At 35.6% G+C, this 23,770-nt stretch overlaps 1 protein-coding gene and 1 long non-coding RNA gene across 2 annotated transcripts in view; one reads left to right on the forward strand and one right to left on the reverse strand.

Moving 5' to 3' along the window:
• The window catches only part of LOC149786476 (myophilin-like), a 36,569-nt gene extending 16,549 nt beyond the window's left edge, over nucleotides 1-20,020 (reverse strand). Inside the window, exon 1 of the mRNA XM_089976938.1 lies at nucleotides 19,865-20,020. Within this exon, the coding sequence (XP_089833064.1) occupies nucleotides 19,865-19,918 (54 nt within the window). The 5' untranslated portion in view covers nucleotides 19,919-20,020. The remainder of the gene's footprint in view (nucleotides 1-19,864) is intronic.
• LOC149786477 (uncharacterized) lies at nucleotides 17,284-23,001 on the forward strand. Its single transcript, XR_016424926.1, has 2 exons — nucleotides 17,284-18,535; nucleotides 22,091-23,001. It is a non-coding gene; the product is annotated as an uncharacterized LOC149786477 (long non-coding RNA).
• Nucleotides 23,002-23,770: the final 769 nt, after the last annotated feature.

Genomic DNA, 23,770 nt, shown 5'->3' on the forward strand with positions numbered 1-23,770 from the left:
ATAATCAGATATCAAAACTATATAAAAAAAATATCACATTCGCTTTAAAGCTAAATATGTTTTTTATTGTGTTTTTGAAAATATATTCGTAGGATATAAAAAGTCTCCATGTTGCAAATCAGTTAAAAAATAACGGTAATAGCTATAAAATACGTATATTGTTGACTGAAAAAAAACAAAACCACCTAAACCAGTTCCTTAAGGATTCTGTATATATGTGAAAACAATTGACGAGACTTCAAGACCAATACTTTACAGAATTACTAATTGCATCCATGTGTTTTACAAGTGGTTGGGTTGTAACCGGGAACCACCAAGGACAAAATAGTTCCAACCTCGATGGTGATACCGGTTTGGAAAATGTAATGATCATTTTCCGACTATTAGGTAAAGACTGTAATATTGTGACCCTTTCTTGAGTAAATAAATTTATATGTTATAATAAAGCGACTCGTGTAACTTATCATCATGATCTATCACGATCACTTTTTCAAATTTGAGTAACCACCATCTATCATAAGTTTTCTTGCCCAAAATTGTTGGACAGTTGATAACAAGGTAATCGAAAAAGCCTGTGTTCAATCCCTATCACATCTGTACAAACAATACTTTCCGTAATTAGTGACCACCACAAATTATCATTTCATGATATAATAAATATATGTATAATGCTTACAATAAAAATTGATTAAATTGATTTTTTGAATAATAACCAAAGTGTCTAAATTATTATTCCGAGCATCATCGTTTATTTTTCCTTTTAGAGATAGGCAGATACCTTGCTGTACGTTGTCCAATTTAATACCACTACCATGTAATCTGTTATCGTGCGGTCTTCTCAGTTTAAACCATGTACAAGTATTTTCTGTGTAAGCATTGTTAACACTTATGCTAGAAATGTATGTGTACTTTTGTCGATTATGGAAATAATACATAGTAGCCCTGCAAAATGAGGTCTCAATAGAAAATCCTGAGAGTATACTATGTTAGGCAGACCATTCAATAGTCAGATAAATATTTTGTATCTCTGAGCTGAAATTGGTTATGATCACTTTGTCCAGTTCTTTTTCTGCATAGAAGCAAAACACCTTTCTAGCTCCTCATAGGGAATTAACTGTCTGGTTAGCTAAAGTTTTATTGCCTGCTATGAAGATTGAGTCTCTTCAGAGTGACGTAAACTAAAATAAATTCCATTTCTGTGCTTTTCATTTACCCGTTTTGGCAATTGATTCAGGCGTGATTATATCGTGCTGTAAGTAAATTTTTTCCATTCATAGTATTGGTTTCCTCCCTATATTAATTTAGATGCATTTAGAAGTGTAAGGGGAAAATTAAATCTCATGGAAAATCACAAGGATACAGATGACAATGATCTGATAGAAGTTTGAATTAAAATGGTATTCTATATTTCTTCCTCAAACCACAAACTGTGCAGTCTATTTCGAACGAAAATAATAATCTGTTTTCCTATCTACACAAGTTGAATACGAAGCACATCTAGTGGTCAATTGTGTTTTATCGACTTCCGTTCTTAATTCATCGAATCTAACACACAATGGAATATTTCTGGTGCCCGTTTCCGTTTTAATTTCAGTTTCGATATCTTTATTTTCGTTTACTTCAGGTTTAAGCTGCATTAATGCTACCATGTAATGCTAACGTCTTTTCATAGTATTCGAGTTTAGATCCATCTGTCCCTTGTAAACGTTTGTTACAAATCATTGAGGGGCCCCGAGTGGCCGAGTGGTCTAAAGCGCTCTCCGTTACGGATCACTGCCATCTCACCTCTGTCTGCGTGGGTTCGAGTCCAGGATTCGGCAAATGTGGATATGTGAGAAAGCATGCCAGTAGCTTCTCGTGGGTCGGTGGTTCTTCCCGGGGTTTTCCCGGGTTCTTCTCCACCATTAATAATGGCCGCCATGCATAGCCTATCGTTTGCTGAAAAATGGCGTTAAACCCCACAACAACAACAATAACAAATCATTGAAATCTTTTCTAAATCATTCAATTATTTTGTTCATTCAGTCAATGCTACCTTATACTACACAATATTATTGATCATTTATTATGTTAATGTAAATGTAACATTTTTGTTGTTATTATAGCTAGATCGTAAATTGTTGTCATAAATGTAATCGTGCTTTCATTTGCATTCATTTGGTTTTGACGTCCAACTGACGTTTTGGTTATAGCTGTCAAATCGTAGCATGATGTCCCAACCAGTCACATTATCTGACCCCAGGCCGACCTGTCCTAACACTAACCTCTTAATGCTGAGCTCCTAGCGAGGCAGCTTTAAGTACCATTTTTATGTCTTTGGTATGACTCAGCCGGGGTTCGAACCCACGACCTCCCACATCCAAGGCGGAAGCTCCAACCACTAGGATACCCGATCGGTCCGTTAATTGTTTGATCTAGTGCAGCCTTTTTCTTTTATATGTTTTAGACGTAATGTTTAAATGTAAATAAACACAAGGAATGGCCATCAGTGTACTTTGGTGTTGGGGCCCCGAGTGGCCGAGTGGTCAAAGCGCCCTCCCTTACAGATCACTGCCATCTCACCTCTTTCTGCGTGGGTTCGATTCTCGGATTCGGCCAATGTGGGTATGTGAGAGAGCTTGCCAGTAGCTTCTCGTGGGTCGGTGGTTCTTTCCGGGTTCTTTCTCCACCGTTAATACTGGCCGTCATGTATAGCCTATCGTGTGCTGAAAAATGGCGTTAAACCCTACAACAACAACAACAACAACTTTGGTGTTACCTGTATAGATCTCTGGTATTGAGTCAAAGCAATTTATCATCGTAGTTGATGGTTATACCTTTATAGTTGTATACTAGACATTCAGCCTAAATGCTTTCATTATCATTATCAATCCCATTCATCTCCGCTCTGGTATTTTTTAAAAGTATATTTCAATGTTGCAATCAGCATCAGGAATTTAAACTTCCTTGGTTCATTCTTGTCACTGATGTAAAGTGTGCATATTCATTGAGACCACTGTAACATCCAACAGTAAAATATCTGCTCTCTAATGAAATGGAAAGTTTATAATTTATATTATCAATTAGACGGATAAGATAGATTTCACTTTTCAGAAGACTTTGCTTGTAGCTAATGCTTTGTTAAATCGTATCGGTTCATTTGTATGAGAATTTGCTGTCCAACTTGATTTAAAGATTTCATTTTCTTTATCTCTTTATATGTATCGTACTCAAAATACACTTTTTATGGTTAATTTCATTATTGGCGGTGTCGTCCCTTGATAAGATTTGGAAATAGCGAATGTTGCTGTTTCATCTTGCTAAAACCCTTTATTTATCTTTACCGTGAAAGTTTTACAAACGACTACTATAACCGCTGTGCTAAATCCCATTAATATTACTGGAACATTTTTAGTGGTAACTCTTCGTGATAAACACAATCCAGCTGCCACAAACCTATAACAACTGTAATTATACAGTTTTGTATTTTTCTCATGTCTTTATAGCATTCGAGCTCCTTGACTAATCAATTTATGTTTTATTTAATTTTTGCAGTCTTTTGTATGCTGTATTATTATATTTATACTACATACATAAATACGTGGCTTCTAAAGTCTTGGTATAAAGCAATCTGATATACCTGTACTATTGGTATATCAAATTGTGATCCGCCCATGGCGCAGTAATACGCATATATAAACATTCTCGCGACCGTCTGCAGCTGACTCTAGATCAATGATGAACTTCCACACATTAATCATTAGTGACGCAAGAAAATTACAATAAAATGCATTAATACTTTCCGTTTTCTAAATGAATTTAATATAGTACACATTTTCTTCGCAATCCTTTCTGCTTTCTGTTCCCCCTCCCCTCGCGTGCATAACAGACAATTACGCAGAAATGTGGAGAGAGAGAAAAGGAACTTGGGCTGGATTAAAACATTTGAAATAGAAATTTCACCAAGTAATCTACAAGAATATGGTTCTTCGCAATGATATGTGTGCACTTTCCTAGGGATTTATCAACAGTGTTTAACAATGATACAAAGTTGCAAACAATGTCGACATTATATGGTAAATTTCTCGGTTACGCGGTACATATAATGTGATGTATTTAATGTTTTGTTATTGTTGTTATTTCTTAAACATATTATAATGTTCTAAAAATCGATTATTTTTAATTAAATATGAAAATGTCCAAAGGCCTCTCCCTCTCTCTCTCTCTTCTGCTTCGGACTATCTCCTGAAGATACGGGCTAAAATCTATGAATGACGAGCATAGAGGATTTTCATTTGTGTCATTCCATGATGTCTCTGGACTTATGAATGATGATAAAAGTTAAGTCAAACTGACCAAAGGATATAAGAGAGAGAGAGAGAGAGAGAGAGAGAGAGAGAGAGAGAGAGAGAGAGAGAGAGAGTTTTATGGTCAGTGGTACTGTTACTAAACCAGAATAATGACTTAGATCAAATGTAAATATATTAAAATATTTTAATTACCTCTTCTTGGTTCGTCATTTTGCTTAGTTTCTATTCCATATTAATTTCCATGCGCCGGTACGTGATGGCTAAGCGTTCATGTGAATGGCGCAACCAAGTTTATAGTGCTCTACTTTCATCATTAAAACCATCTTTTATGTTTAAATGATAACTCTTAATATTGATTAATCAGTGTCAAGAAAAAAAGAAACTAGAAGAAGAAGAAGAAAAAAAAAACAATCGAATTATCATTATGCAAAGGTTTTTGTGAATAACCACAAAAGACATATAACTACATTTTGTAGCGGACGCACTCGGGTGATGTGAGAGTTCATTCACTCGGTCAGTATACAGCTGCCTGTAGTAAATCTCAACTCCGTTCAAAGGGCAAATATATGTATTTGTATGTGATATAAATCAAATATATGTATAGTATGTACACTGTATCAATGATATACCACCCGTTGTATAAATTTTTCATTAACAGGAAACTCGGCAAGCCTTGTTTCCTTTGAATGAAAAATGTATATATCTCTTGGTATATCATCGATACAGCGTACATACTATACATATATTTCAAATGTAATTTTACTCTTTCTTAAAGAACACGTTTATCAGGTAAAAGCCATTTGTAATCAGGTAATTTATTATGAATGGCTAAAGGTAACTGGAATCGTGAGTTTGAAACCTTCCTCAATGTCTTTTGTTGATGGTAGATTAATCGTAAACTTCTATTGCTTTTTCAGAAGCAAAATGTAAGGAACAGTAAGTGCAGAATTTAATTTTGCGTGGTAAATTGTATAAATTGTATTGATAATGTTTTTTTCTTCAATCGACATCTCGTCATTTATCCATTGAATAAAAGTAGTATAATTTCACCTGTGTGACTGCAGTGTTAAAATTTTGTTAGATAACATTTTCAGTTTGTCGAGTGTGTACAGGTGAAAATGAAATTATCAGTTTGAAATTTTCCACAATGTGAATGTTTCATAGTGGGCTTATTTAAATTTAAATGTTAGGCATCTTCTTTGAAGCAATCTGTATGGAACAACGAGTGCAGATTTAACTGTAGCATGGTAGACACAATTAGTTCAGTTCATTGTTTCTGTCGCCATATATTATCCTTAAAAAATTCAACAAAGACATTTGCCATCTTTCTAGCGATCAAGTTAAAGTCAAAGCCTACATACACGTGGATGCTTAAAAAACGTTTCTGGCCTTGGTTTATATGTAGATAAACTCAGGTCGTATATTTCAGATGGTTATACCTTGCCAGTTTTGTTTTTTTAAATGCGGCATCCTTTACAAATACAATATTATCCAAGGGAGCACACTTCGAAGAAGACAAGGAACCTTTTTACCAAATCAGCAAGATTTCGAAACGATCTGCATCTTCTCATATCAAATAAAAGAGTGCGTTGTTTTATTTTATTTCATTTCATAGACTGAGTTAACCATCTTGTGACGTTCTTGGTATAATCGTCGACATTTTGGACGATTCTCTTGGTCGTTTGAACTCTCTTGGCTCTACCCTTTTCTAAAATTCCACGAATATTTACCAGTTGTCTGCAAATTCAAATCTACGTGGCATTTTTTGGTTTTTGAAAAGTAACCTTTCCAAGCTTTTACATACCTTGTTTTCATCTTACTTTTCCGTCTTTTTCGTCGTCGATTTATTTGACAAGGAAATAAATTGCAAGATAGATAAATATACATATGAATTAGAAGAAAAATTAACAATTCCATGATTTACAATGTTATTTTGATTAGTGAGACCTAATTTGAAATATAACTGAATATATAAAGAGCTGGATACAAAAACATGTTCAAATTCTGGTTCAGCAGGATGTTGACGTAGTGCAAACCATAAAGACAGACATCAAAACAATGCAGAGATGAAAACATAATGCAAAAACATCATCTTAAATATCTATATAAAAAGTAACAGAATACTGGGAATTACAGGATATTATAAGTAGCTAAAGATGGAAACTCAGCATCATTAAAAATACTTTGTATCTCATAAATTGCTTTTTTTTTTCGAAGATGGCCAAACTTCGCCAAGCATAAGATGATGGTGATGATACCTTCATATTCATCATATGGGTATTGTTTTTGGTAAATCCCACTTCTATTCCATGCTGGCCATCTATTTGCTTTGTAAATAATTTATAAATAGGTAAAAGTAGTACAGATTTTGAACTAAAAGAATTCCAGCATAAGCTTGAGTTTGCCGCACTGCTACAAGGTCACGAGGATATAACACTCAAATATATTATTGTAAATACTGTTACACAACGCCACGAGGAAATAACACTCAAATATACAGTTGTAAATACTGTTACACAACGCCACGAGGATATAATACTCAAATATAGGGGTGTAAATGATGTTATACAAGGTCACGAGGAAATAACACTCAAATATATAGTTGTAAATACTGTTACACAACGCCACGAGGAAATAACACTCAAATATACAGTTGTAAATACTGTTACACAACGCCACGAGGATATAACACTCAAATATATAGTTGTAAATACTGTTACACAACGCCACGAGGATATAATACTCAAATATATAGTTGTAAATACTGTTACACAACGCCACGAGGAAATAACACTCAAATATACAGTTGTAAATACTGTTACACAACGCCAAGAGGATATAACACTCAAACATATAGTTGTAAATACTGTTACACAATGCCACGAGGATATAACACTCAAATATATAGTTGTAAATACTGTTACACAGGGCCACGAGGATATAACACTCAAATATATTATTGTAAATACTGTTACACAACGCCACGAGGATATAATACTCAAATATATAGTTGTAAATACTGTTACACAACGCCACGAGGAAATAACACTCAAATATACAGTTGTAAATACTGTTACACAACGCCACGAGGATATAACACTCAAATATATAGTTGTAAATACTGTTACACAATGCCACGAGGATATAACACTCAAATATATAGTTGTAAATACTGTTACACAGCGCCACGAGGATATAACACTCAAATATATTATTGTAAATACTGTTACACAACGCCACGAGGATATAACACTCAAATATACAGTTGTAAATACTGTTACACAACGCCACGAGGAGATAACACTCAAATATATAGTTGTAAATATTGTTAAACAACGCCACGAGGATATAACACTCAAATATATAGTTGTAAATACTGTTACACAACGCCACGAGGATATAACACTCAAATATAAGGTTGTAAATACTGTTACACAAAGCCACGAGGATATAACACTCAAATATATAGTTGTAAATACTGTTACACAACGCCACGAGGATATAACACTCAAATATATAGTTGTAAACACTGTTACACAATTCCACGAGGATATAACACTCAAATATATAGTTGTAAATACTGTTACACAACGCCACGAGGATATAACACTCAAATATATAGTTGTAAATACTGTTACACAACGCCACGAAGATATAATACTCAAATATAGGGGTGTAAATGATGTTATACAAGGCCACGAGGATATAACACTCAAATATAAGGTTGTAAATACTGTTACACAAAGCCACGAGGATATAACACTCAAATATATAGTTGTAAATACTGTTACACAACGCCACGAGGAAATAACACTCAAATATACAGTTGTAAATACTGTTGCACATCACCACGAGGATATAACACTCAAATATATAGTTGTAAATACTGTTACACGATGTCACGAGGATATAACACTCAAATATATAGTTGTAAATACTGTTACACAGCGCCACGAGGATATAACACTCAAATATATTATTGTAAATACTGTTACACAACGCCACGAGGATATAACACTCAAATATACAGTTGTAAATACTGTTACACAACGCCACGAGGAGATAACACTCAAATATATAGTTGTAAATATTGTTACACAACGCCACGAGGATATAACACTCAAATATATAGTTGTAAATGATGTTGTACAAGGTCACGAGGATATAACACTCAAATATATAGTTGCAAATACTGTTACACAACGCCACGAGGATATAACACTCAAATATATAGTTGTAAACACTGTTACACAATGCCACGAGGATATAACACTCAAATATATAGTTGTAAATACTGTTACACAACGCCACGAGGATATAACACTCAAATATATAGTTGTAAATACTGTTACACAACGCCACGAGGATATAACACTCAATATGTAGTTGGAAATACTGTTATACAAGGACAACATATATATGTACTCGAGTAAAAAGAGATGCGATTAACTACAAGGAAGTACAATTAAAGATTATTAACTACAAGGAAGTATATACTCACAATTAAAGATTTTTAACTACAAGGAAGTAGATACTCACAATTCAAGATTATTAAACAAAACGAAGTAGATCCTCACAATTAAAGATTATTAAACAAAACGAAGTATATACTCACAATTAAAGATTATTAAACAAAACGAAGTATATACTCACAATTCAAGATTATTAACTACAAGGAAGTAGATACTCACAATTAAAGATTATTAACTACAAGGAAGTAGATAGCCACAATTAAAGATTTTTAACTACAAGGAAGTAGATACTCACAATTCAAGATTATTAAACAAAACGAAGTAGATACTCACAATTAAAGATTATTAACTACAAGGAAGTAGATACTCACAATTAAAGATTATTAACTACAAGGAAGTAGATACTCACAATTAAAGATTATTAACTACAAGGAAGTAGATACTCACAATTAAAGATTATTAACTACAAGGAAGAAATTGATTTCGTTGATAAACAAATACTGAAAAAGTTGTCAAACCAAAATGAGAGTTGATGGAACTTGTTCTTAAACCGTATCAAAGACAGACTGAAGAATTAGCTAGGACATCAACAAAGAACCAAAGAAGCAAAAAGGAACAGTTTGGAAACGTGCAAACATAAACACCCAACAAATTCGGCAGCTGACAAAGTTGAATATCATTTTCAGAGAAACCATTGAGACTATACGTTAAATATTGAAGTACTAATTACTATTAACTGAAAGTTGTGTAAAGAAAGGGGTTTAACAGTTGTGTACATTGCTTCACTAATATAAATAACACCATAAACTGTTGCTTCAACAAAAGCATATAATGTAAAGAAAAGTGCTGTTTTCCTACCTAGATATTTACATACTCAGTGGAACACTCAGTGCCGGATTAAGACCCTCCAGGCACCTAAACACTGAAAATATTACGATGCCCCCCCCCCCCGGTAAAACAAAGAAAAGTGTTGCCATCATTCCAAATCAAAATACTCGTACATGCAGATCGAAATGGTCATATATAATTCATTAAATTGTATCATCAACAATTAATTCGAAATGTTTCTGGTGTCCCTGTTGTGATGGAGCCATAGGCACGTACTTTCGTAAATTGGCCCGTGGCAAATTTCTTAACTTAAGGCTATGGTGTGACTTTTTCAACTATTATTGTTTACTATTTATAAATATGGATATATTTGTGAACTAGGTGTTTCGGGCTTGTGTTGTTCTTGAAATTTATGTCAGGCATGTACACCTTCCATAGTTGCTCTGCAGTATGTTGATAGTGAAATACCAATAGTCGGCTAGGAAGAAGAGCTAGCCTCCCATAGCAGTAGACACGTGGGTTCAAGGCAAGTAGAGTATCTATAAAACGGCTTGGATGACAACTATTCTGAATTGCATCAAACTATTTAGTAGACAATGTTTTTCAAAATTTCCATCCAGGGAAAGGGCTTGCTTTTGCACTGTGAGCACCACATGCTGTCAGAAATGGCCTTCGGAGGTGAAAAGTGCATGTATAAAATAGGGGTTGGGGTGCGTAAACTTCTGCTATGAACTGCCATTGACTTCTCTGGTCAATTGGATAATATTCTTATGCTTTGTTTTAATATAGGTATCTAAAAATATGGACTTTTTCACCTCACTTGTGTATTTGATCTTTTTATGATTTTTGTATACTAGGTCGCTGATTGCGACATTAAATTTGTACATAAAAACTGGCCCCTGCCCCCATACTGGGTAATCCGGCACTGCAAACACGCTCCAACTACACCGCCTGCACACTTTCCACTTAAATCAAATGCACACTCTCCGCCTACACCACCTGCACACTGGATTCCAATACGACCTGCGCAGTCTCCACCTTCACCATATCCAAGTTAAACTCCAGGAGAACTATTTTTGATAATATGAAAAAGGGTTTGAAAAAAACTTGTCCGATTGTTTGTTCACGTTATCTACAACAAAGGGAGGCAGCGTCATTGCCTGATATTATTAGTAGTGTCATAAATTGGCTATTTAAAGGTGCTGAACAAACCTTTTCTTTTCATCCTAAATATGGACTTTATTCGGCTCATCACTCGTGGGTTTGTTAACCTTATTGTTGATCAAAGGTGTAAAAAGCAACGAGTAGTACTGAGCGAAGTCCACGTGACTATCACAGTTAGTGGTTAGTAACCTATCTCAGATGTAAACAACATCAGCTGATGAAACCATTAATATCAAAACATAATATTCTTTGTTTATTTATTGGTGAATGTACGCTTATCGTGTGTCCCAAAAATGTCGGAATATCAGACAGCATTAATAAGAACTAACAGTTGGGCAATCATCCTATTCCTTCTTTTATACATAAACTTGACTCCCTTTGACTCCTTTTCTGCGTAAATTCTACTCATTTTGTCTCTTTTTGTACATAAATTTTACTCATTTTGTCTCCTTCTCTACCTAAATTTGACTCACTTTGTCTTCTTTTTTTTTCTCTTCAATTTCCTGTCGTCCTGTCACAGATTATTTGTCGGCCTGTACTATAAGGTTCTTTGCTACCTCAAAATATATGGCAGGGTTTGATGAATGTTTAAATGAGTAACTAGACGTCGATAGTTTCTTGCTGTATTAAACGATTCTATCCACTGTCATAACCATGTCGTACGGTAAAGAAGAGACACCGTCGCCACCCACAGCGTGGTCAGATTTAACTTTTGAATCTGTTATGTACTGTTGCAATTTGGCCATAATGTTTTCGCTGTCTCATATGTTACTGTCCTAATAGCAAATGCTCCCTTAACTTTTTAACAGCACGTGCAACGGCTGTTCATTTTGTACGTTGTGCACCCCACCCAATACCATCGCAACAGACTGCGTAATGTTGTTCATTTTGTAAGCCTGCACCCAAGCTACAGATTAGCCTAGATCTAATGTTTTGATGCAACCTCGAAATGGCCTCCTTTGCGAAAACATTACCTTTTTGCTGGAGAGAAGCTTGCTGATGCATTTGCACTAGCATTTGTGTGATAAAATGTTGAATACTTTGTTTTAATTTTGATATACCAAAGACAGCCCTGCCGAGTTCGTCTCAGTAAGGCAGCTTATTTTTTTTTCTCCGTACGTTTGACCAGTTTTCAGTAAGATGTAACAAAGTATCATAAACTGCTATTGTAAAGATGGAAAATGTAATTAAATGTTCGGTATCCAAAATATGCAGCGACGACAAACATTATATTCAACTGAAAAGTTCGTAAAGTACGCGTAGACTTTATTTACCACTAGTACAGTTGCACGAAATTTAATTCCAAACCCTATGCAGCTCAATGGCTTGTTGCTGCCTCTCAACTTGACGTAATTCTTGGAAATTCTTTTTTCACTTCACATGACAACATCAATCATATCTCCCGCCAAGAGTCATGCTCAAATTGGCATGTGATGTCCAATACACGTAATTGTGCCGATTGTAGGTTTCATTCACAAGAATCTGAATATCCTTTTTATTCTTCAGTGTTGATTATTAACACGTTTCAAGAGGCTTATTTCCCCTTTCGTCTTACACCTGCAAAACTTGTTGGAAGCCATTTTTTGAGAGAAAAATAATACAATCACAGGTTGATCGTGCAGACGCTTCGCATGAACAAATAGGTGCAGTTACAACCGTCCGATGTACTGTTGTAAAGTTAGTCTGGCTCCCTGACTATTAACAGTAATTCTAATATGAAACCCGGATCCAAATCAAACACGGATGAAAGAAATTTTCGGATATTTCCGGCAATGATATTTTTCCGTAGTTTTTGTTCTTATGCCGTAAGTCCGTATTTTAAGGGTAATTTTCGTAAGACTAACGGCAAAATCGTAAGGGTTGGCAGGTCTGCAAAGGTCCCGATCTTTAATTTCATTATTTATTTCCTAATTCTTTTCCATACTTTATGTCCATTTTCTTAAAATGATGCAAACAACCTTAGCCTACAGCTATCGAAATGGCAAGAAGGCAACAAACATCCCTGCACTAAACGTTCATTCGCTATACTTCAAAGACAGTGCACCCGATGAAAAGATGTCAGCTCTTAGATATTTTCACTACATTATGCACTGCTTGTTCACTCAGTCTAACCGTTTTTAACAACAAAACTTATATTTTAGATATAACAAAAACTGCTAATACCAAAATACTGTGTGCAGGGTCATTGTATAATAGAATCCTTTTCACAAAATAACTGGTACAATTATGAACCCCCGCTCCGTGATCCATCCAATTTTTTTTTTTTTTGGAACCTCGCATTATCTTTTTTCTGTAAAGTGTTATAACCGGGTATGACCCCCCCCCCCATTATTTCACCGTAATTCTACATTGGTAACATTTAGTTTAAACCTGAATCAAGTTGTGAAACAATTTGGGCGGAGTTTTAAATAGACACAAACCCTAAAGAGAGGAGTTGGAATGCAGGGAAGGAATGTGAACTCTCCCTGGCTTACGTTTCGTTTAGTCAAGCATATTTTATTCGAGTGTTGTAGTGGGAAAAATGTCATAGTCTAAAAGCACACCGGACATAACAGCTAACATTACACTTGTGTATCAAGTACTTTTACGGTCAAAATACGTTATTTATAAATGCATTCAGATTGCTGACCTTCTTAGTGAAAACGTAATCTTTCATGGAATCACACACACACATACACACACGTACGTGCGTAAGTACGTACGTACGTACATACATACATGCATACATACATACATACATACATACATACATATAAGTCTTTGAAGAACTTTGGCATTAATTATGACACGTGGGAGAAGACTGCCCAGGAAAGGTCGTGTGGCGCTCTTCCATCACTAAAGGTGCTGCAGCTTGCGAGGCCAACAGGACAGCCACTGTAGAACAACGGAAGCAGGCCAGGAAATGTCCAGCCAGTAAGGGACCGTCCATTTAGTACGTACGCATAGGAAACGGGGGCGGGGGGTGGGGGTGGGGGTGGGGCTTGAAACAACGATAATAATTTGTCTAATACGTAACCTGTTCGACTGGGTTCAGTCGGCGTTTAAATTTTAACGGACACCAGATAAACTTTTTAAAGTTACGCAGCTTATTTCTTAAATGCATCCAGACATTCAACGTTGGTGGACTATCTGTTTTATTAAACACGTTAATATTATCAATCCTTGATCTCTTTCTGCGTGGATTAAATATATGTCGTTCTATAGAATTGGGGGTGGGGGTGCGTCAAGCGTACGTACGCAGGGGGCGGGTGCACAAAAGTACGCATTTGTACAGGGGGGACGGGTCCAGCTTTGCCAGATTTTTGCGTACGTACTAAATGGATGGCCCCTAACCCCGCGAACAGCGTTGCTACCATTCCATGTCCACAGTGCCACAGAACATTCATGGCACACATCGGCCCAGGCCACCTGTCCCCCCTAAAACACTGGATGACTAAAGTGGTCCACATCGAATTGATTGCCGAACTTGTTACATGCATCTATACATCTATACATACATACATACATTACATTACATTACATACATACATACATACATACATACATACATACATACATACATACATACATACATACATACACACACAAATACATACATACATGCATTCATGCATGCATGCATGCATACATTACATTACATACATACATACATTACATACATTACATACATACATACATACATGCATGCATGCATACATGCATACATTACATACATACATACATACATACATACATACATACATACATGACATGACATGACATGCATGCATACATTACATTACATTACATTACATTGCATTACATTACATACATACATACATACGTACATACATACATACATACATACATACATACATACATACATTAAATGTTACACAGGGATCCAGGACACTGCGGAACAGGAATGTGCTAATATCTAAACATAACAACACTTACGTGTTAGACATACACATTATCAAATAATAAAATCATTCCCAGCTGCTTTAAAACATGAAATTTGAAACTTCAGCCGTAAACAAATAATAAATTTCTTCGAGCCAACTGAATACATTTACTTGCTCCTCAAGGTTCTTTCCACGGTTAAAATTAGGGATGTTTTAATTTCTTTGTATAGTGACTGACGGTTAAAATTAGGGATGTTTTAATTTCTTTGTATAGTGACTGAACACGTGAGAATAAAGACCATAAACGGCTTTTAAATACGTGTTTGTAGCAACACGCAATACAGATTTTAAACTAGATAATTTTGTATGGACTTTTAAAATATTCCTTTGTCTTTCTTTAACATCATCTGAGCTCGCAAACTGTGCTTGATACTCATACTCATTCCTTTAAAAAAAAAGCAAACTTTTGCCCTAGTTCAGACAATATACCTGTAAAATGTTCAGACAATATACCTGTAAAATGTACAGACAATATACCTGTAAAATGTTCAGACAATATACTTGTAAAATGTTCAGACAATATACCTGTACAATATGTAGCTAAGATAAAGATCCGTAACTGTTTTGCTGTAATAAGTGTTTCCAAAAACTAGCTGATGTTTCCAAAAGGCTGTATCAGACAATCTAGACAACATTCCTTAAGAAAATGAAAAGACAAAACATGTACAAATCGTGTGATCCGTCATATTACCTCACCATAGTGGCCCGATGAATAAAATAGATGTAATTTTAGTAACGGGGAAAACATTTCCCACGGTGCTGTGAAGCAAACAGAAATACTATTTCACCTGCCTGATTGAAATAATGAAGCGAAAACTCCATGGTACGTAAATCTTTGGAATTATTACTAATATGCAATTATTAACGGAGTAATAAGAAAAAGTTTAACTGTGCAAGACATGGTCATAATTAGATCAACAAAAATGTGTTAACTTATTGATACAAATTATCAAAGAAGCTCTAGGAAAATGTAGTGCTGCGTACAAAAACATTTTAATATTAGCTTGCAAAACTTAGGCCTATCACTGAACGGCAGTAGGGTATGTACACATTGAATGGTATAATACTTAAGACCGATCGAGTTACTTCCCCTTCTAAATGCTTGACGACCCAACTACATTTCATGCGGTGTAGTGTACTGTGTTGCATCAAACGGTGTCAACGACCGTATGTATTAGTCAGACGATCTACATGTCTTTTTAAGACCCAAAACCTGTTGTACATACGAATGTATTAGACCGGATCTAATATCAAATCATAACCGTCTATGCCGTGCATGGATGTCATGAACGCAATATGCCACCATATATCAGTTATTTGTTGTTTATTCGAAGTTTGAAAGAAAAGCTTGCAGTGGTGTAAGGCTCTATAAAGAAGTGACAGAACGCATAAAAGAAGTGAGGGAACGCGGGTTACTCAGATGCGGCTGGACAATGGCGGGCGAAGAAAGGAAGGGAACGCCGTTCCCACAACACTACGTTCTTGACTGCTTGTCAATCTTGCCCAACTAGTCTTGACAAGAACATTAAGACGATCATAGCGATAACCTTTGACAGAATTTTTCTGGCTCATATTTTTATAATGATATCTTCAGTTTTCACTTAGGTATTCAATTGTATTGCATCTTTTTTTTTCCTCCAAATATCAATATTCCGTAGTGTTTTTTTTGGCTACATGAAATTTCATCCTCTTTAGCAAACTTAGTTTCTTTCATTGCTGAATGCGAACCAACCCAAACATACGCGCGCTTCCATTCCAGTAGAGTAACTTCCATTCCAGCAGAGTAGCGTATTTTACTACAATCTTAAGTTCCATTCATGAAATAAATGGCATATCAAATGTTGAGTAAAACGTTGAAATAATTTTTTGTTTCACTTGCGTTATGCTATAATATAACATAATGATTAATATGCTTGTTTCGAGGATATAATAAAAAGGTTATTGGCATTCAGCCATTTTTTATCACGTGACTTCAGTCCCAATATGTTTCGATACCCATTTAATAACCTATACATACCAATTATCAATTGTTCCGGCTGGCTTGACGTCATGTGCTTTTGTGAGGTCAGTTGTTTTCACACACCGGAGTTTCACATCGTATTTTGTATACATTTTTTTATAGTGCAGTTATATCTGTATTCTTGGCCTTCACTGATCAATCTTTATGTTGAGCAATGTTTCTGCTTCATGTATATTATTATATAAATCAATGCGCTTATTTTGTAGACGGCCGCCATTCATTGGTCAGCAGTTTTGATGGCTCTAGTAACAGAAGGTAAGGCGGAATTGAGGCCTACCTCATCATATATATGTTCCATCACATATTAAATTCGTCACGCAAAAGAAGAGTAAATTGGTTGGTGTATTGGATCAGCTTAAAACTGTAATTAAAACAGCAGACCTTTATTCACAAGAAAGACCCGAGAATAACTTCTATGAACGGAATTAATACCAGTTAAAAGTTATGTCTCTGGCTACATCATGAACACGTTTTACAATAAACAGTTCAACCACTAAGCGGTTGGGCTAAAGGGCGTATCTTTCCATCGACGGTTAAATGATTTGCAAAGAGTACGTCCCGACTGAGAGCATGTTTTCATATTTCACACGATTAAATTCGCATATATGTACATACTTCGCAGTTTAATGTGCATGTTTCTGTAATTGTCCTACATGTAAGACCTGACGCTGATATTTACGTTTAGCGTCAGGGTCTTACAGCCTAACTGACGGCGCCTTGTAGTGTGTTTTGATGTCGACTAACATCGTTACGAAAGTAAAATTTTCAGGAATATTTCACCCGACTGACAACTAAAATAACGACGCTTTTCTACAAAGTAAAGTTGTAATGTTTTAGTCTGACTTTACTTACTCTGATGCCTTTTCTCTAATAAATTCAAATTCTCACAAAAGAAATGGACCCGTTTTCAAGTTTATTTGGCCTACATTTCAGTTGCCAGGAAAGCGATGAAAGCCGAGAATACCGAAATCGGGTTAAGTTGAAATATTATTTTTAACGAAACGAATAAAAAATATACTATGCCTATTGGAACTGTAAGCAACGGTTCGTTTCGCTCAAGAAACAGATCCCCAACATGAACCTACTTGAACTTACTTTGGCATATCTGGACTACCATCGTATTTCAACAAATTCAAATTATGTCAACGGAACGTGAAAATGCATCCATTTGCTAGTGTCATATTTTCATTCCACGAGGATAAAGACAGCACAGTAAGTATATTAATTACATATAAATTAGTGGGAAAATGTCGATATAGGCTGCCAAGTGTGTGAGATGTTCCTGAAACTTTGATTACTCATTCCGATGTCAACGACATCGGAACACACTATACAAGGCCGTTATTTGGATAGTAAGACGTAGCACCTAAACAAAATCAAAATGTGCTATGTCTTACATGTAGGACTAGTTTCTGTAATAGAGATGTGAGCATAACCATGTGGAGTTATGTACTTTTTCATTGCAATATGCATGATGTCATTCAATTAGGTGACAGAATGATACACATGCTCAATGCAAGTTGTAAGATGATGACTGAAACTGGAAAAGCAAACAAGTTACAATCGCCTTTTTGGGATGGTGCTCATCAAGCTGAACTATCACATCTACTTTCATCACTAATCTGAGCATTCGGAACAACCTCAACTATTTCTGTGAGGCAGATATATGGCTCGGATGTATGTCGACGCAGCAGTTTAGAAGAAAAAAATCTTACATTTTCTCAACAGAAATTTCTCCACAAACGAAAAGAAACCCAGTCTAGCTGGTACACTTCGACTATTTCTACGACTGGATTGAAAGTAGGATTGACCAAGAAGGTACGTATCAAAATAAAATAATAGTTCGATAACACGCAACTTCTCCGTAAATCTGTACTCGTAAACAGCCGAAGTAGTCTGAATGGCAGCTATCGACAGATAACATAGCATTCGGTGTCTCTTTATGCAGGGAGTCGAATAACTTCGACTCTGAAGTAATCGTAGTAATACATTCCATATTGGTAAGTTTTGGGTCGACGAACATCTAGATACATTTACGAATAAGAGTCGCATACCCATGATGAATGAACTACATTCACGTTTAGCTTCTTACGCTATTCCTGCAACTGTAAGAGAAAACTGAAGAAAACATTCGGTTTCAGTTGTCTGCAACTATTACGTGTGTTTTAGTGATGACACGTCATCTGTTCATTGTGACGTTATGCAGTTATTATGATGTAAGGACAACCATGGGCTTGAGAGCAATTCAAAATGGCCATTATGCATGCTTTAGATTTTTTTTCTTGCATGCGACGGAAAAAGCAAAGGACGTTCCGACTGACATTCGAGGTATGGATCCATAGGACTGACCTTGAAGTTATGAATGTATTCAGAGCAGTATCTGACTGACTCATCAAGCAATCTGCCCAAGGCAGATATGCCGCAGGGTTTTAGGTAATATTATCAGGTAAAGGTCTGATCATCCAAGGGCATATCTAAATATTTGGCCCAATCTAAACTTCAGAAACCTGTTACTGATAGAAAGCTGAAAACAAATTCTGGTGGGATCAAAAGTCTAAGCAGTAAATCAACGGGAAGATTATAACTATAGATAATGCAAGATCCGGAAATTTTTTATGATTGAGCAACCAAGACATGTATGTGCGGTAAAGTTATAAAATGATCAAAACTTTTTTCTTTTTTTTTAAAATAAGGCCTACTATATTGAATAGATACAAATTAGTGCAAATGGTTAATATATAACATTCAGTCAATGGAACAGATGCCTTTAGCCAGAACGGTAATGGCATGGGCACATTAGCTATTTTATCTTTTTCTTCCTCTTCATACTTTCAAGGGTTTGTTCTAATATTCATGAGGAATGCATACAGGAAAAGAAGATCGAAATAAAAAAGAAAGTTTTGCCTCGACACGAGCCTTTAATTTGATTTAAACTAACGCTTATGAAAGAAAAGAAAGAAGAAAAAAAAAAAACGTTCATCACAATATTTTGGACTAACATTAATTTACCTGGGACTAATTTACTTGAGTGCTAGTATGGCCCCAGCCAGTATAATTAAGAAAGAATATATGTCTCATACAGTCATCAACAGCTTGACTGTTAGGTAACATACCGAATTATATAGATATAGCCGAATTTTATCTTACCTTTTGTTGAATATCCTTTGCAAATCCCGATTTATTTGCTCTGTTCGACGCCATGTTGCAGAAGAACTTTATATTTCGTCTTATGCGATCAGCAGCTATCGAAGAAATGTTTAAGATCTTCCTGGAGTATCTGTAATCTGGGACTCATGTGACAGCTGTACATACATCTGATTGGCCAATCTACTGAAGTGAAATGCGGAATCCGGTTTTGTAAAATTGCTCAAACTTGCAACTTTGGGCGTTAACTTGTATTGCATGATCATCGAAGAGTGTTTTTATAGGCTTTATTTGTATGCAGCTGTCCATTTCTTATCAAATGAAAAAGAAAACCAAGAGTTTAGCAGACTGTTCACAGTCAGCGTGCAGCCTTTGAGACTGGGGAAAGATCTGGATCGCTGCGGACACTTGTTTCAAAGCAGTTATGAGTATATAATGATAGTATTCTCCATTGTGACAGTGTCCTTCAAGCAGACACCGATTTTTTTTTTTTTTTTTTTTTAACGATCAAGTCTGCAAATTTTGAAAGAAAACTCAAGCGTTGAAAATTGGAAAAGTAATGAAAATAATAGTACACAGCTGGAGGACTGTGGTATTGTTATCGGAGAAAGAGGAAATGAAAATGAACCTACTGAACCGTAGTAGGGGACAGAATGATTTAATGAGAAACAACTCTTTAAAGAACTCTCGGCTGAAACCTTGTTATTTCCCTTGAATTGCATGCTTCTATTACCGTTTATCGTTCAAAGACGTGTTTCCTTTAAATGATATATGTCCTTTGATGATATATACATATATTTCGCACTATTAAAGGAAAACGAACTTGCGACAAGCCAGTTTTATTAGAAATTCGGCATTTACTGAAATTTTGCTTTTTAATAAATTAATAAAGAATACTTTCTCACCTTATTTGCCGTAATCGTTGTCTTCATGTATAGGATTTGGTCACGTGTATAAACTCGGATTGAAATAAAGTGTTGGTATATATGTCCATTCATTTAGCACAAAAAAGACAGGAACATAACCTTTATTTGATAATGAAATCTCAGGCCACGCACAGGCAGCATATAAAGACAACGTAATACTTACATGTTAGATGTGAGTATGTATGAAGAGTAGTTATTGAACGTTTTAATGCATAAACATATACATGACACAATAACGGCATTACTTTCGTATAACGTAAAACACGTAAACATTTCATGATGAAGAAGAATTTTTGTAGCGTATTACACACATATACATGCATGTACGTATCAAGGTTGCACATACAGCGTTCGTTTACCTTTAATCGGTCCACTTATCCGCTCTCTGTAATCAAAACTACCAGCATCTCTATAATACGTTTAAAGCTAAATTGACAGGATGTACTTAAATATTTTATTTATATAAAACAGATTAAATATTGCACTTTCAAATGTTATTTTAGCAATGTGACATTGTTTTTCTCCTAACTGGTACACATCTTTATACGAGTTGCTTCGAATTCATGGAGGAAACTACTTATGGCTATCGACAGGAAACACCTTGGGAAGTTCTTGACAGCACGCTGACCCCATCTCCTTTCCTTAGTTAACTTATAATCAGCTCTTGCAAGGTCAAGGTCAAATGATGCTACAGTATAATCGCAGTTCAAATAATCTTGTATACCCGATCAGTGCACAGTTCGCAGACGCAAGCAAAAGGTAAAAACATCATAGCGAGTGGCAAAGGTTCCTTCTGTAATATGATAGACAGGGTCCGGTATCAGAACGGATCACAGGAGTAATCTGAGGAACTTCTGTCACTTGTTATGAGACCCTCCCCCCACCCTCAGGCTATTGATTTTTTTTTTTTCAAAGCTGGCGTCAGTTTCCCGTGGAGCAGTGGTGACACACTAGCTTTACACACTCTGATTGGAGTTCAACGATACGCCCAAAACCGTATTGCGATATACAAAACCATATTGCAATATAGTAACACTTAATGGAAACAATAACATAATCACTCTAAGATTTGCTCCTTGAAAAATACAACATTTGTAAGTAATGTTAACTTGTGAGACTTAAAATGGTAGTTAATTGATCATATACAAAATGAAACAAGTCTACAAACACTTGAAAGCAGTAAAATTATCAGCAAATAAAAAATTCATACCCATTCCTTGATTGTGTCTAAAAATTTAATCTTCACAGGATCATTGTTTTAAATTTCTCAACACAATTGAACTATATTTTTACTTTTTTTTAGCAAGACCTCAAACTAGGTCACTGCACAGTTTTCTTGGGAAAAATTGATATATCGACAACATCTGAACTCAAAGCAGCCCTCTTTGCGATACCAATGTCTCCTGCTGTAATAAAGACTCTCCGACGGCACAAAGCTGCAGGAATGCATATCCTTTTCATAGCTACTTTTGCAAGGAGTGCAAACTTGTACCGCGGAGCTTCTCAGCGTTTCAAAGGATCATCATCCAACATTATTAGGGATTCATTGCTGAACAAGTAAAGACTCATGCTTCACTCTGTGAAATCTGGATTTCATTTAGTGTCATTAGGAACAGGACATACATATATGAGATAAAGTGAAGTTTATAATTATTATTTTTAACGGGAAACACATCCCTTGGTCTTGACTTGCCCACCCCACAAAACCCCAAAAAACTTTGGCCGAATACCGAATAATGGTATGTTCATCGTGTTTTACATTCTCTTGCAATCTCGTGGTAAGTGTGTATTTTGGAGCATAAGAAAACATGGCTCTTGAATTAAATTGTTCAAATGGTGAGGAATGCACAGATTTGTAAGATGAAAGCAAGACATGAAAAAAATCGCAGTAGAGAAAATCGTATTGCGGTATATATTGCCAGAGCACCAAACCGCAATGTACCGAAATACCGGTTTATTATATGCTCATTTTTTTTTCTCTCCGTTAACTTTACATTTTCAGAACTGTGCAGTATTTTTCCATTCTGCACAGCTTCATATTGCACGACACGTATTTCTTAAAATAGTATCGTGTATCAGAAACTACATCTATTGTAAGCTATGTACGCTCATTAGCAGACGCTTTAGTTATTCGTTTATTAGATTTGTTTGTGGATGAACTAAAGAAGTTGTTTCGTCCATTTGTAGTAGAGATAATAAAGGTAACGATTGGGACGAGTTTCCTGAGTCACAAATGAAACTTTCAAACAAGCAAACGTGATATTCACAATGTCTACAACAAAACGTGCGAGGCTCAGTATTGAAAATACCATTATGATCATTTAAACAGTTATCTAGAAAAAATGTTCGTAACTTTTCGCAAAAAAACGACGGGTTCAGACTATGACCAATGCTCTCTGGGGTAAACAAAAATAGCTTAGAAAAGCATACCGAGAATAAGGGCTATTGCATATATGTCAGAGACGTATCGTTTTGTAAGTCAAAGTACTAAATTTGAGAAAAAAAAATGCAACTAAATGTTTTGGTAGAAAAGTAAGAGCATTAGAGACAACAAGCCATGACGACGAAGAATCCTTATTTCCGCTGGCTAAATGTTTTAGATCTAGGCTTGCGATAGATGCCTAGCAGGTCAAAACATAGCTGGGTCCCTACAAAGATCATGCAAGTGACAATGCATAAACATATCTTCTTCAGCTGGTAAAAGAATGGCAAAATATATATTTACACTTTTGCACCTTGAATTTCCTCAAAATGAACTATTTTAGTTAGTTCTGCAATCCGAATTACATGACCTATGTCATGAGTTCCAAAACTTCATACAAACCGCGAAGTTGCACATCGACTACCTTTCCAACTGTAATCATATTCTCTTTACTGCACTCAAAATGAAATGAACGTGGTATTCAGTAGCGTCTTTTTGATAATTTCAAATGAAACAAACACGCAGCTGATTCAAGGCTGGAACCTCCAGTGGAGCTCCACT

This window comes from Sinohyriopsis cumingii, chromosome 12 (genome assembly GCF_028554795.1).
Source record: "Sinohyriopsis cumingii isolate HCF-2022 chromosome 12, ASM2855479v2, whole genome shotgun sequence".
Classification (NCBI taxonomy): domain Eukaryota; kingdom Metazoa; phylum Mollusca; class Bivalvia; order Unionida; family Unionidae; genus Sinohyriopsis; species Sinohyriopsis cumingii.